The sequence below is a fragment of the Ziziphus jujuba genome, chromosome 12 (assembly GCF_031755915.1).
Source record: "Ziziphus jujuba cultivar Dongzao chromosome 12, ASM3175591v1".
Taxonomy (NCBI): domain Eukaryota; kingdom Viridiplantae; phylum Streptophyta; class Magnoliopsida; order Rosales; family Rhamnaceae; genus Ziziphus; species Ziziphus jujuba.
Window position 1 is genome coordinate 21,609,210 of NC_083390.1, and position 15,199 is coordinate 21,624,408.

At 31.3% G+C, this 15,199-nt stretch overlaps 1 protein-coding gene and 1 long non-coding RNA gene across 3 annotated transcripts; one reads left to right on the forward strand and one right to left on the reverse strand.

Moving 5' to 3' along the window:
• Nucleotides 1–717: 717 nt before the first annotated feature.
• LOC107413329 (uncharacterized) lies at nt 718–5,219 on the reverse strand. 2 transcript variants are annotated; one of them, XM_016021250.4, is made up of 7 exons: nt 5,080–5,219; nt 4,864–4,939; nt 4,577–4,638; nt 4,314–4,456; nt 2,946–3,153; nt 1,810–1,981; nt 718–982 (listed from the first exon to the last, which is right to left on the reverse strand). In XM_016021250.4, the coding sequence occupies exons 1-6, from the start codon at nt 5,083–5,085 to the stop codon at nt 1,811–1,813; spliced, it is 666 nt and encodes a 221-aa protein (XP_015876736.1). In that variant the 5' UTR covers nt 5,086–5,219; the 3' UTR covers nt 718–982; nt 1,810. The 2 variants fall into 2 exon arrangements, with proteins under 2 accessions (XP_015876736.1, XP_015876737.1); XM_016021251.4 differs by having other exon boundaries at nt 718–1,036.
• LOC132800330 (uncharacterized) lies at nt 4,894–6,665 on the forward strand. The gene is made up of 3 exons (XR_009635369.1): nt 4,894–5,020; nt 5,055–5,758; nt 5,877–6,665. It is a non-coding gene; the product is annotated as an uncharacterized LOC132800330 (long non-coding RNA).
• The last annotated feature ends 8,534 nt before the right edge of the window (nt 6,666–15,199 follow it).

The following is a 15,199-nucleotide window of genomic DNA, read 5'->3' on the forward strand; positions in this document are numbered from 1 at the left end:
TCTTCTCTTTATCAATTTCTTTAATTTTCATTATGAGTTGATATTAATTGAATTCAACCAAGAAACATATTAAAAAAAACAAAAAAGGCATCAATTAGAGGCCCTAGAATTACGCTAAACCTGAAATTTTGCAATTCCTCCCCCCCCCCCCCACAAAAAAAAAAAAAAAAAATTGAAATTTTCCTTTTTCCTACTTTTTTATGTGATACATGCTTTGTCAGTCCACTAGAGAAAATGCCCCAAAAATCACATGGTGCGCCCTTGTAATTGGTCAAATATAACATTCATTTACAACTTAACAAAATATTGTCACTATCTTAATTATTCTATCATTTTAGCATCATACCCACCAATGACTTATTCAAAAAGAATCCAGCCAATAATGTGATTAAAAAGATATTTCAAAAAAAGAAAAACGGAAACTTAAAATAAATCCAGAAAAAAAGCAAATCTCTTTAGCCAATAAGTAAAAGCTAAACAAGGCCATGCCAATCTGCATACATATCATTCACAAACCAGATAGGGAAGCATCCAAACAAAATGAGGAAGAAATTCCATACTTAGAAATAATTAAAACAAAATAATAAAAAAAATGGTTTCTTTTCCAGGAAAATTTGATATGGAATTGAAAAGAGAGCAGAACATAGGAATGACTAATTTGACATGCCAATTGCCAAAGTGCAATATAAACACAGCCATTTTCACGAACAACTAAAATAACAATAATTGCCAGAAAAAGCCAAATGCTATTTAGGATAATCAAAATTTACATCTTTTACGTTTATCAAGCTATCTTTTCAAATTCTAAGCTACTTTACACTTACAGAAAAAAGATGGATTAAACTGTACAGTTGCTGGGCAAATATCCATAAACAAAAACAGTAACTGTAATTGTGATACTAAAGGGTCAAATATTAACTCTGGCATCCCAAAAAAGCAAAATCAAGTTGGTTTTTGAGTGTTGAGGTTGACGTCAAAAAACCTGAATATAAAGCAGCAGAAATAATAAAAGTTGGAAAGGGCATTTACTTGAATACTGCAACAAAAATATCGGCAATTATTGAACAGAATTAAATGAGAATCAATAAGATATCAAAGGTCCAAATGTGACTTTGAAAATTCGCATAACAAATTTAGACAACAAAGTAATGGCGTAATTATGATTCTGCTTGAAAGCATTCCTGTGTGAGGAATTTGGAAACGGCTAGGGGCAGTAATCTTTTCAATAGCATTTATAAAGGTCTTATTTTCTCTTTTGTTTTATCAACATTTCATGGTTACATAATATGCCTGTCTCTTTTCAATAGAACTCTTAGGAACTAATTCTACAACCTATGCAGCAAACATGATTAACAAAGTCTCTAAACGTCACTGTGACAGCTGTATCACAATTAAATGCACCAACTAGCTACAACACCAAATGATCAATGATTATCACAATCAAGTAGAAAGGTGTCATGTTTGTATCCCCACAACAAAAGACAGCAAAATAAATGAAATGAATATGTTATATCATTCCATTGACTCAAAGACAGCACTACTTGGTCTTTACCCAGACTCCAAAATTATGTAATTCCAAGTTATTGGTTACATAGTTTTTTTTTTTTTTTTTTTTCCCCATAACAAACTCCATGAAGTTAATGAATAAATAATGTGTTTTACTTTCATCTTTCTGGGAATTATATGTCTTTGTACACTTTGCATTAGGATAAGAACCAAAAAAAAAAAAAAAAAAAAACCCAAATTCGGAAAATTCCAGAAAAGTGAGACCAGCAAATCGTGACAAGGAAAAGAGCATTAATATATTACCTCATAATCTAGGCTTAACATGCACCTCAATAATGTCATCATCCTCCATTCCAAGGGCATCAGGGGTTGCTTCTGGACCTACTTTCTCTCCATCAAAACAGAACACTAAATTCTGCTGGTCAAGTTTAACTTTATCCGCATACAATTTAAACAGCCGCTCAAACTTGTCATCCTATATAAATAGAAAAGGTTTACTTGAATAATTCAAATAATTTGATATTATAGCTCCCATTATATACAAAATGATACCACCAAAAAATTTTTAACGTAATGACATGTAAAACATGTTATGCAAGGAAAAGAATTAAATGATTGACCTGAAATTTGATAAGAAATTTAACATGAGAAATGAACTAAAAAGAAAAACAAAGAGCCTAGATAAGTAAGAAGTGTATGCAATCTATACGACCAAATAATTAAATAAAATCCATTCAGGGTCAAGCTTATAATAAAAAGAAAATACATAAAAATATATCATCATACACCACTCCTGTGAAATAAAAATTCAATTGCAGTCTAGAAGTAGTTGTTGTCCGTCCAACAATCCAAATAAACTTCATACAGTAGAGGAGGCCAGAAAGGGAAGTTCATGAATTAGACAGGTGAGTTACAGGTTCCACCCACCATCCCAACAAAAATTTTATCTTGGGTAAACATCTTAATGACTCTCACATGTTTCATGAAAAGTTCAAATTTTAATATATATATATATATATATTCTTGTGTTCTTTTTTTCTATTCCAGAATTTTCTTTTAACCAAACAATGAAAAACAAATTCCTTTATCACTAAAATCTTTTTCCACTAAAAATTAGTGAACGATCATGACAAGTTATATGATGAGAACCACAAAGAAAGAAATGCAAATTTACATAAAACATAATTGCAACCTTAGAAGTTAGAGCACCACCGACAGTAGCCATTCTAAGCATAATTTTGAAATTAACAATGCACTATATCACCATGTAGGTGGATTTCCCACTAAGAGTGAAGGATTTCTACACATCACTTCTTTGTAGTTTCCTGCCTTATTTAGTTCTTTAAAGAACATTTATTATTCCTGTCTTATTTAGTTCTGTAAAGAAGGTTTATTATTCCACTAGGAACAAACACTTTAACAAGAGGTAGTAAACATACCGAGTAAATGCGAAATTGCTTAGGTCCATCCTTGTCTTGAATAGAAATAATTATCTTAGCTCTATCATTACGAGGTTTTGAAGGTTCATCTGCAATGGCCTCCGAAAAGGACTGCTGCTGAAGCTCTCTCTTTACAGACTCCTCCATAGCTTGCAAAACATCCTCCGCTGATTGTCGTGCAAATGATGCCAGCTCTTGCTTCTTTAACCTACTTGCATAAAACATTTGATAGGGAAAAAACTTTGTAAAACAAAACCAGCTGAAACATTATTTTATTATTTTTTAAAATAATATATATTAAAAGACAGCAAGGCATCAAGATACTGTAATTCCCATTTATTTTTGTATACCTGCAATCAAGGACTCTACAAGACACTAATTTCCCTCAATTCCATGTACAGTTTCAGGACATAGCATTCTGACCAAGCAATTGCTTCTAAATACCCAAGAATATTGAAAGAAGAATCTCATTTTACCCAGGTCAAAAGTATTGCACACTGTCATCCTCAAGTTTATCATGAAAACTTTTACATATCTAAGTGATTCTAATGATGTATACTCTGAGATGATACTAAACTATTCCTTATTTAAGCCTTGCTTAAACCCCACAAAAGAAAAAAAAAATAAAGATCTTTAACCTCAATGGTATTTTCTAATGGATCATTACTCAATAATTTACAAATGACAACATAAATCACAAACCTTTAGAAGGGAAGCTAAGAGATTAAGCATTTGAAAATACTTTCTTTCTATTTCACTCAAAAATTCTAAGGCATGTTTAATTACACTACCAGTGTAGAATATTATCCCAAAAGTATTTTCTACGTTGATTTCAGCTTGGCAAAAGGAAAATGACAAGAAAATTTTAGGACATGCAAGAGTGAATGGCAACAGATATGGCACCTGTGCCAGCAGCTATAATGGAGGTGGGACAGCACACAGGAACCGTTAAGGTAGAAGAAGCACAAATGATGAAAGGGCAAAAGTAGATGGAGTATTCATGATAGATAGTTCTTTGGATTTTCTTCTCCTATTCTCTTTGATTAGGACTTTATTTACATTAACTAAGTGATTTCCAATGCAATAAACAATAAATAAAAGTTCAAAAAATAATTTATACAGAATCACCTTAATCAAAACAAATGAAGATAAAATAAAAAATCTTCTAAATTTGCTAGAATTCTTTCTTTCTTTCAAAAAATTCAAGCAAGTCACCCATCAGGCAACAGCACTTTCTCCAATGAATAGCAAACAAAAAATTTTCATTTAGAAGTGCAATTCAATAAAAATAGGGAGCCAACCGAATTTTAAAGGTTTAGTGGAAAATAAATGAAAAAAGAAAAAAAAAGAAAAATCAACTTTGTATACCTCAGCTCTTTAATGGTCGAATTTTCACCAATGGTATGTGCATCACAGGAAACCTTTGGAGGAGGAGGTAGCCAATCCTCATCATCCTTTTTCTCACAATCAAATACTTGAATTGCTTTCACATCATCCTCTACCTTTTCAACCTAATAGAAAAATAAATAAACAAATTAGTTATAAAGGGAAATCCCATTCCATACCAAATTTCTAATCAATTCCATTACAAATTTATACACATAGAATAGACAAAAAGATAAAAATTTTACCGTGGAATTGGAAATCTTCTTCCTTTTTGACGGGGGTAGTGGATAATCATCCAACTCATCGTCTTCCAGAAACAAAACAGCCAAAAAAAAAAAAAAATTTAACTTCTAAGAAAATATCAAATACAAAAATTTCATTCTTTCCTTAAAAACCCCTAGAAACTACAATCATGCAAAAAACCTAAAACCTTCTCAAATCTTGCATTAATTTTCTGATCACCCAAACAACCAATGAGGCGAAAGAGGGAAAAGAAAAAGAAGCTACGTCTGAAAAGGTTATTGTAACGTACCGTCGAGACTAATAACACTGACGGGTTGAACCCGAGTGTAATCGAATAAGGGCTCGAGTTCTTCCTTAAATTCTGCCTGCAAGATTGAAAAAGTTTGGAACTGATTCATGAAAGAAACCAAATTTTTTTAAAAATAAAATAAAATCCTAGCATTGTCGTAGAGAGAGAGAGAGAGAGAGAGAGAGAGAGAGAGAGAGAGAGAGAGAGAGACCGCACCATCATCAACCTCGAAAACGTCACTTTTCTTTATTTTCTGAAACTCGCCGAAAACGCAAAGAGCAGACTTTGTGACCTGCGGAGAGTATTTGAATCGTTTTAAGCAGAATAATTAGAATTTCAAATTGCGATGATAATTCAGATACTACTCTCCGAGCCCCTGGTTTTGGGCTTCACCAAATTGGGCCCGAGTTCTCGTTCTTTTTTTTTTTTTTTATTATTTTTATTTTTTTTTTATTTGCCCCAAACATCTCTTATCTCTTTATAGATTTGCATCCAGGATTTTTTTGAAAAGTAGCCACATGTCCGATTCAAAATTGAAAAATAGCAAAATTTTTTTTTTTTAAATAACCAATTTTTAACATATTTGGACCAAAATATCTTTTATTATATTTTTTAAAATTTTTTTCTTGATTTCCCTTTCTTTTTCCCTTTCAAAACTTAGCTAGGACTTTCTCTTTCTAATTTCCCTTTCAAAAAACACCATTGCAGTCACTACTAAAAGCCAGTTATCATCGCAGCCGCATCATTGCCATAGCCATCAAGAGCTAGTCATCACTGCAGCTGCATCATTATCATCACCACCAAGAGCCAGTCGTCGCAGCACCAACACCATTGCCATCGCCGCATCTGCACCATTGCTGTCACCACCAAAAGCTAGTTGTCACCACAGCTGCAGGTTGCGTCTGTGTCGATACCGCAGCAACCACCTATTCCTTCTTTCTCTAATTTTTTTTTTTTTGGCTAGTGGTTGATTTTTTATGAACTGTTATAATATTGGAATTTTGCTTTAGCAGGATAATTAATCCAAGAAAATTTTATATATGAAACTCGTTGAAAAAAAAAAAAAAAGGATTTAGACATGGCCATTGAAGATTTGGAAGTAGAAGAGGAGGACCCATTTCTTAGATTCATTGAATATGCCAGATCCATAATATCCCCAAAAGAAAAAGAAGAAGAAGACCAAGATGTAGATCCCAAAATTGGAAATGGAAAAGAGACCAAATGACCCAGTTGAAATTGGATTGCTTCTCGAATCCTCATGACTTGTACTGCTTATTCCAGTGATGCTACCCCAGCAATTCTTCTCTTTGATATCACTTAGGAGGTACAGAGCTTTTTTTTTTTCTTTTTTTTTTTTTTACACTTAATTTCATATTTTTTCAATGTATTCTGTGGTGTTTGGTTAATGAGAAAATTGAGGGAAAAGAAAAAAAAAAAAAAAACCAAAGTTTGAACCTTTGTTTTGGGTTTTTGGTTATGGAAATGGGTACAGGTAAAGATTTTAGATTAACCAAGTTTTATTTCTACTAACGGGGAATTAGGGATGTGTGGAATGTTGTAGGCGTGGGGTGAGCAACATAGAGATGGGACTACTAAGAAAGGCCTGAATGTATCAACCAGTTGAGGAAGAAATATAGAAGAGCAAAGCTTCCAAACATTGTTATGATTGACTCCATTTATGAAAAAAATTTCTTGTCTTTGAATAGTGTTTTGGAAGCTATTATTGTCAATGCTTATTTGCTCCCAGGTATTCTTTGCAAATCTAAAAATCCTCATGTTGTTTTACTTCAATGGAGGCTTCGTGTGGCTAAATAATAAAGCGAAGTGGAATAAATCTATTATGCAAAAAACTTTCATTTAAAAGGGAAAAAGATATATAAAAGTATACATTTAGATTCTTCTTCTTCATTGCTCCAATTGATTTCCTTTTTCCCTTTAGGTTTTTTCGTATGTACTTCTTTTTCTTCTTCCATGAGTGATTTGGAAAGTGAGTTCTGTAAACTAGATAGTTGACTCATAATCATACTATTGATAAATTTGGTTCCTCATGATAAATTTAGTTCCTACTTTAGAAACTTATTTCAAACTGAAAAAGGAAATTTCCTATGGTTGAATGTGGATATCCTACTGAAGAAAAAGAGTAAAACTTACAACAAAAAATTAAGCATATGAGCTGGGTGGGGATGCTTTTTTTTTTTTTTTTTTTTTTTTTTTTTTTTTACTTTTGTCATGTTTATAGATGCATATTCTTTATTATATTAGATTTTTAATTGTAAAGATAATGGTGGCTTATAATGTTCATTTAACGAAGATAACGATGTGTTATTGATGTAAGGATAACTAATTGACCTTAAAGAAAATGTGCCATATTTATTTATTAGAATTCCATTATGGACAAACATATTACGAGCTCAATTGCAGATTCTGAAAAATTTTCCACTTGTTGGAAAAATTTTCCTCCAGGTAGAAAAATTTTCCTCCTGGAGGAAAAATTTTCCTTTAGTCGGAAATCCCATATGGAACCAATTGAAGCTTCTGGATAATTTTCCGCCAGGCGAAAAATTTTTCCTCCAAGCAGAAATCGTTTCCTCCTGTTGGAAAATTTTTCCTCCAAGCAAAAATTGTTGAATAATATTTACTCCTATCGGAAACTAATTTCCTCCACTTGGAAAATCAATTTTTAATAGATTATTTAAGTTAATAGTGGGGCAAAAAAGTTGAGAGTGAAGACAAATATTATATAAGATGAAGATGGATTTAACAAAAAATATATTAAATTTTAAAATCAATAACCATTTTAAAGAAAAGAAAAAATGATATATATTTGTTTTTCTTTTCAAAATCATTTGAACATTTCATAAAATGAGATGTAAACTAAAGATTTAAAATCAACTCCAAAAAACCTCTTTTCATTTAAGATTAAATTCTAAAAAAAAAAAAAATTGCTAATAAATCTTCCACCGTTGAGTAGAAAATATAATATCCAAAATATGAAATAATTATCAAAATATATTAAACCATAACACTAAATTAAAACTTCCTAATTCGAAGCATAAGACAATGGATTCGTATATCTCTGCAAATAATGTCTAACACCACCGCATCGGCTATATCTACGTCTAATAACATCTTCACCTTCGGATGGTATGCGTTGCATCCTCAACCTAGCGGCTGGCCTACGTGCTCATCTCGGTGGAAGAACAATACGACTTGCCACGTTGATTCCACTAAACAAGCGCAACATACATTGGCTGGTAGGGCACGTGGACTTGAAAGAGCGTCGTATGACTGTATATGACTCAGATAAGGCTGGCAACCGAAATAGGGGAGAAATTTATTTCCAAAAATTATGTATTATTTACTGCGGTCTGCATCCTTTTATGAGCAGTGGCCGGATCTTGTAGATTCCGTTGATGAGTTTACATGTGAATTGGCACAAAATTTCCCTCAGCAAAGTCAAGGGTAAAACCCCTTAATACGTACATGTTTGTTGAATAAATATTAACTATTGAATATGGTTTTAATAATACTAATATATGTTATAATAATTGTTTTTTTGTAGTAGTGACTGTGGCATGTTTACACTCAAGACCATCAAGTTTTTACATGCTAGATTACCAGTGACATTCACACAAGATGACATGGAGTTCTTTAGGAAGAAGTATGCATATGAGGCTTACAACAAATAACTAAGCATATGAGTTAGGTGGTGATGCATTTTTCTTTCCCTTTGTCATGTTTATAGATGCATATTTTTTATTATATTAGACTTTTAATTGTAAAGATAATGGTGGCTTATAATGTTCATTTAACAAAGATAACGATATGGTATTGATGTAAGGATAACTAATTGACCTTATAAGAAATGTACTATGTTTATTTATTAGAATTCCGTTATGCACAAATGTCTTACGAGCTCAATTGCAAATTCTAAAAAGTTTTCCGCTTGTCGGAAAATATTTCCTCCAAGAGGAAAAATTTTCCTCCAGTCAGAAATCCCATATGGAGATCAATTGAAGCCTCTGGATAAATTTCTGCCAGGTGGAAAATTTTTCCGCCAGGTGGAATATTTTTCCTTCAAGTGGAAATAGTTTTCCTCCTGTTGGAAAAAATTTCCTTTAAGCGGAAATCGTTGAATAATTTTTACTCCTATCAGAAACTAATTTCCTCCACTTGGAAAATCAATTTCTAATATATTATTTAAGTTAATAGTGGGGTAAAAAAATTGAGAGTGGAGACAAATATTATATAAGATGAAGATGGAATTAGCAAAAAATGTATTGACATTCAAAATCAATAACCATTTTAAATAAAAGAAAAAATAATATATGTTTGCTTTTCTTTTCAAAATCATTTGGACATTTCATAAAATGATATGTAAACTAAAGATTTAAAATCAACTCCAGAAAGCCTCTTTTTATTTGGGATTAAATTAAAAAAAAAAAAGAAGATTGCTAATAAATCTTCCACCGTGGAGTAGAAAATATTATATCCAATATATGAAATAATTATCAAAATATATTAAACCATAACACTAAATGAAAACTTTCTAATTCGAAGCATAAGAAAATGGATTCGTACATCTCTGCCTATAATGTCCAACACCACCGCATCGACTACATCTACGTCCAATAACATCTTCACCTTCGGATGGTATGCGTTGCATCCTCAGCCTACCGACTCGCCTATGTGTCTATCTTGGTGGAAGAACAATACGACTTGCCACGTCATCCGGGGCATGCCAGTGTTTTTCATCTAACAAAGGGTAAATGGACTCAGCATAAGCTGCATGATATGCATCCGCGGTGTAGTAATGAGAACACATGCCATAAGGAGCAATTTTTCGATCTCTGCAAGCGGCAATACAATGATCACAAGGATATTGATCAAGATTGAAGACTTTGTATGAGCATGTTTTTGATTGGAGATTAACTGTACCCCTTAAACTCCACGTTCCACAAGAAATTCATGCATATTAATGGCTTTCACACGTAGTCCGATGGACTCTAAATTTCGTAGTTTGAGTTGCTCTTCCATATGGTCAGTCATAGGCTTTGTCAATTTTGCACCTGCAGTACGTCGCTTATAAAACTACCTTTGCAGTAAATCTCGTATGTGCTCTATTAATACTACTATTGGCATCTCTCTAGCATCTAGCAAAATGTCATTCAAGCTTTCTGCAATATTGGTGGTCATGATAGTGTACTTTCTACATGCACAAAGAGAACATGCCCACCTTTTAGGGTCACATGATCGAATGTACTGGGCAGCCCTACTATTTTTTGCCTCAATTTGCCCCATATAAAACTCAAAATCTTCAACCAAATATGCACTAGTTGCGAGCATAAAACATTATATTATTGATTCATCTTTCGCATGTCCATTTGCTTTAATATTTCTGCTTATATGGTACGTGCACAACGCATGGTATGCATTGGGAAAAACTTTGCGTAATGCCCTTTCAATAGCGGGGTGTCTATCACTCACAAACACCAAATCCGGAAAATCTCCGATGGCATCCTTGAGGTTTTGGAAAAACCATGTATATGCTTGCTCGTTCTCTCCATCTCCAATGCTAAAAGCCAAAGGATATATTTGCTTATTGCCATCCATGCCCGATGCAATATACATGTACCCTTTGTATTTCCCTTTTAATGTAGTTGCATCAACAGCCAACACGGATCTTATGTGGGATTTAAATCCCCTAATGCTTGCTCCAATCGCCATAAAGAAATATACAAAATTGTTATTATCGTCTGTTTTGATACGTGTAACAGTCCCAGGGTTCTTCGACACTAACTCATAACAGTAGGCAGGTAACTTAGCAAAATTCTCCTCTGGAGATCCCCTAACACTGTTAAGTGCATACTCTTTACCTCTCCATGCTTTGTTGTAGCTTATATTCACCCCATATTTCTGCAAAAAGCATGTTGAATTTCTTTGGGTTTGTAAATACGTGCAATACCTTCATATTTAGATTTGATACATTGCTCGATAACCTGGCTACTGGCCTGCTTATGTTCTCGATACACGATATCTAACGAGCAACTGTGTATATTATAAAAAATTCTCACAACAAATATTTCTCCATTTTTAAATGTGGTTGCATGTAGTTGCCATTTACAAGTATTTTCCAAGCATACAACCTCATACCGTTGTGTAGTTGACCGTGTCACCTTAACCTCCTTATTTTCTCGCATGCAATAGATACTCAGTTTATTCTGTAAGTCACGTTTGTTGCGAAATAATTGTCCAACTACTATGCTCTCACAGCCAGTGAACTTTGACGAAAATATGGCCATAGAACCACTTCTGTTGCTCGATGATATGTGGTCAATTGTAGCACGATGAACCCTAACATTATCAACTCCTTCATTGTTCATTTCAGGATGCATATCATTATCATTGTTCAGCAACTCATGATCAAAATCTATATCATTATGATCAACATCATCCCCTGCTGCATTGTAATTCTCATCATGATTAATATTATGCAGCTGCTCATACTCCTCATCGTTAGGAAACCGTTCAGCATAGTCACCTTCAACATCAACTCTTTCATGGATGTTAAATGATGTCCAGGCCCCACGAACATCAACTTGATCTCTAAACTGGGTTTTTTGCCTGAGATGTAGCTTGAATAGGTTCAGTACTGGAAACTTGTGGTAGATAAACGCCAATTGGAGGACAGGAAAAAGAATGAAGATTACTCCCACTATCCGAAGCAAAGGCTGTTTGATGAACATTTCTACATACATGTTCAACTTTCGAAATCACCTCAATATACAATGGAGGCCGCATCATTGTCATCCCTCCATTCCTCACTTCTTGAAGAAAGCATTTCACATCCCTATCACAGCGTATTTCTGTAGGATCCAACTTTTCTGCACATCGTCCATATATCCATTTTAGTTTTAACAAATATTCATTTCGATCTATCTCAATAGAATTGAAAATCTCATCCTCTAACTCTGATTTTATGCATCTCTTGCCGATGGAAACCATTATATTTTTACCATTTCGAAATTTCCAATTACCACCATCATTTTGTACCAATGTTCCATTTTATAAAACCGCAATTACAATATCATCATCTTCCATTTTACTACAAAATTAAATGAATAACGTTACACTAAATCAATAAATATATAAAATTTTGAATAATACTAAACAAACATATTAACTGTATTAAAAAAGTTGATTCCGTTTTTTTTTTTTTAGCCAAATATAGCTTTTTCCTACTGGCGGAAACTTGGCTGAAAATTGGCGAAAAATTAGTGGAAAACTTGCGAAAACTGACAAACTGGAGGAAAATGGCGGAAGTTCATCTTTTTCGCCAAATTTCCTCCGTTTTTACTGTTTTTCATAATTTTTCAGTTTTACACAAATTTTCTCCTATTTTCAAACCATATGTCACCTAAGTATCTTTAAAATCATATATAACAGCTCATAAATTAATTTCTTGCATACCCATATTAAATAAAAAGCTTAAAAATTCCAAAACTAACAAAAAATACAAGAAAAAAGAGAAAGAGAAAAAAAAAATACATATTTCCTTACTTTCATCTAATAATAAAAAAGATAAAATTTTTACATGAGTTTAGTTTCAGATATGAGAAAATACAAAAAAATGAGAGTGAGAGGAGATGAGATGCAAAGAGTGGCCTGTTAAAGAAATCCTTACATGAACGGCTGTGTAGAGGAAGAAGGAAAAGGTAAAAAAAAAACTTTTTGTATAATTTTCAATTTTATCAAGAATATTTTTGTTCCAAAGTGACTAGTTTTAAAAAAAAAAAAAATTTGTTATTATTCAAAAATCATATTATGAAGTGGTTATTTTTCGAAATAACCCTTTGAATCCAATAGAAAGTGTAGATGGTAATACTTGTCCCTGAGCTACCATATTCGTCTCTTGTTCTTGTCACCAATTCTTTGCAATAATATTTTTTTTATATTTAGGAAAGTTTTTGCCAGACGACGGAATTCCCACCCCCCCCCCCCCCCTCTCCCCTCCTTTTATTGCAATTTTTTCAAATTTAGCTCTATTTATAAATTATTTTTTATGAAATTCTATTATTAAATTATTGAAAATTACTTATTTGATTAATTACTTATGCATATCCAATTATAGAAGAAAAAAAATTCTACTTCACTTGAAAAATAAATAAAATACCAACATTCAACTTGTCTAGTCCAAAATATCAATTCTATCTTTTTCATTATTACTTCTTCATATGCTTAATTGATATATGGTTCAAAAGGAAGTTTTTACAAATTTTCGGTTGTTTAAATTGGAACAACCATGACATATTCAGTTGTAACACCCATATGAAACATAGTAGTACATATCTAAATAATTGCCATGATGCTATAGATTAATAATTGATACGAACTATTTGGATTTGTGCAATCAAACATCTACTGGGTGTTTTGTTTTAAAATAAACTTCTTAGCTATGGATTACTAAAATGGGAGACTAAAATGTATTGTTTAGAAAACCATGGCCAAATTGCTTGTCCTTAACAGAAAACCGAAAACTTGGTTTAAATCTAAAACAATGTCAAAATTATAAAATAGAAGAAAATAAAAACTAAGAAATATACTTGTTTAAAAATCACAAAATCGAGTATTATTGATAATTGTTCATTCGTTTGCAAGCCTATAAAGTTTTTGTTTGATACAAATTAAACCTTTTATAAAAATAAAAAAATAAAAAAAAATATATTATTTTTACAATTCTAAAACAATTCTATATGGTATCATTTTTTATACATTACTATTTAATTATATAAAAAATAAAAATTAATTTTATACAATATTTAAAATATCTAAAATACCTAAGATTTATAAAATCTTAACTAAACCAATATATATATATATATATATATAAATCAAATATCACTTCATAAAAACTATTTGCAAAGTTTTATAACGAAATCATAATTATGAAAATTCAACAAAAATTTTTTTTCTATTACAACATTTTTGGAAATAGAATAATGTATTATTGGAATGTTCGGCCTCTAAATTATAAATGTCTCTATAAATTAATTTGAAAATACAATTAGAAGTTCTTGCCTTTATATTTATATCGTTTGCTTTAAGGAGAATGTATAAATTTAGAGATAATTTGAGTTTTAACTTAAGTATGAGATATTTTATACTTAATTTTTTTTCCTCAGGGATAGTGTACAAAGAAAATGAAAGGGAGGGACAGTTTTTGTCCTGTAAAACGAACATCCTATTTGTTTATTTGGTAAAATAATGGAGTCGTTGCCGAAAACAAAACAGAGGAATGTCCCTTTTCTTATTTATGCCATTTTTTTTATTTTTTATTTCTATAAAAGGGATGTTAAATTCAAAATTGAAACTTCCGCCAAAAAATAAATGGTATTATTTATGTAAACTATTAATTATGCAATTACAATGATATGTTATATCACTTTCATTATAAGTATATTTATTTCAGACCATTATTCATATATGATTTATTAATGCGTCTATTATTAATTTATTGCATCTAAAATTGTTTGATCTCTTAAAATTCAAAACTTATATGGGAAGTGAACTATTAAATTATAAATTTTAAAGCATAAAGCATATTAATTAATAATTAGCACGTCGGTATATATTTTACCGTTAATGTGTAATAATGATAAATAATATTTTTTATTTTTTTATATGTTACCTATAAAAATATAAAATTTAAACAAGCATTTATGTCTAAATTTTACTCCTTTTTGCACTTTTTATGCACTTTCAACTTTATCCTCGTTTTTCCTAAAACAAAAAAAAGGACCTTGTACTCCTCCAACTACTTTAAATTATACATTCACGTATATATTGTCTCACTCCAAATCATATCTGCTACTCCATCACTGTTTTGATTTCTTCCTGCTCATGTTTGTAGACTTGTAGTGTTAAAGTCCTATGACAACAAATAGCCAGTGAGATTTGAGAGTTTATATGATTTTCGCTTTTCTTTGATACTTCATCGTGTGTTTTAGTGAATTAAAAACAAAAAAAAAAAAGTGACTTTGATTAAAAAAAAAAAATTATCTATGAGTATTTTATTTTATTATTTTTTTTGAAGAGATTTAATTTTAGAATTTTTGTCAAAAGAACAGTAAACTTTACAATTAAATTGTTATCGAAGAAACTTAATATTTTTTATTATTATTTTTATCATTTTATTACCCACTAGTCGACCCCTTTATTTTTAACCAAAATAAAATGTTGCATTGAAGATTTTTTTTTTTTTTGATACACGTTGAAGAAAATTATTGATTCAATAATTAAATATGTTTCTTTTATGCATAACCATTGTCACAAATTC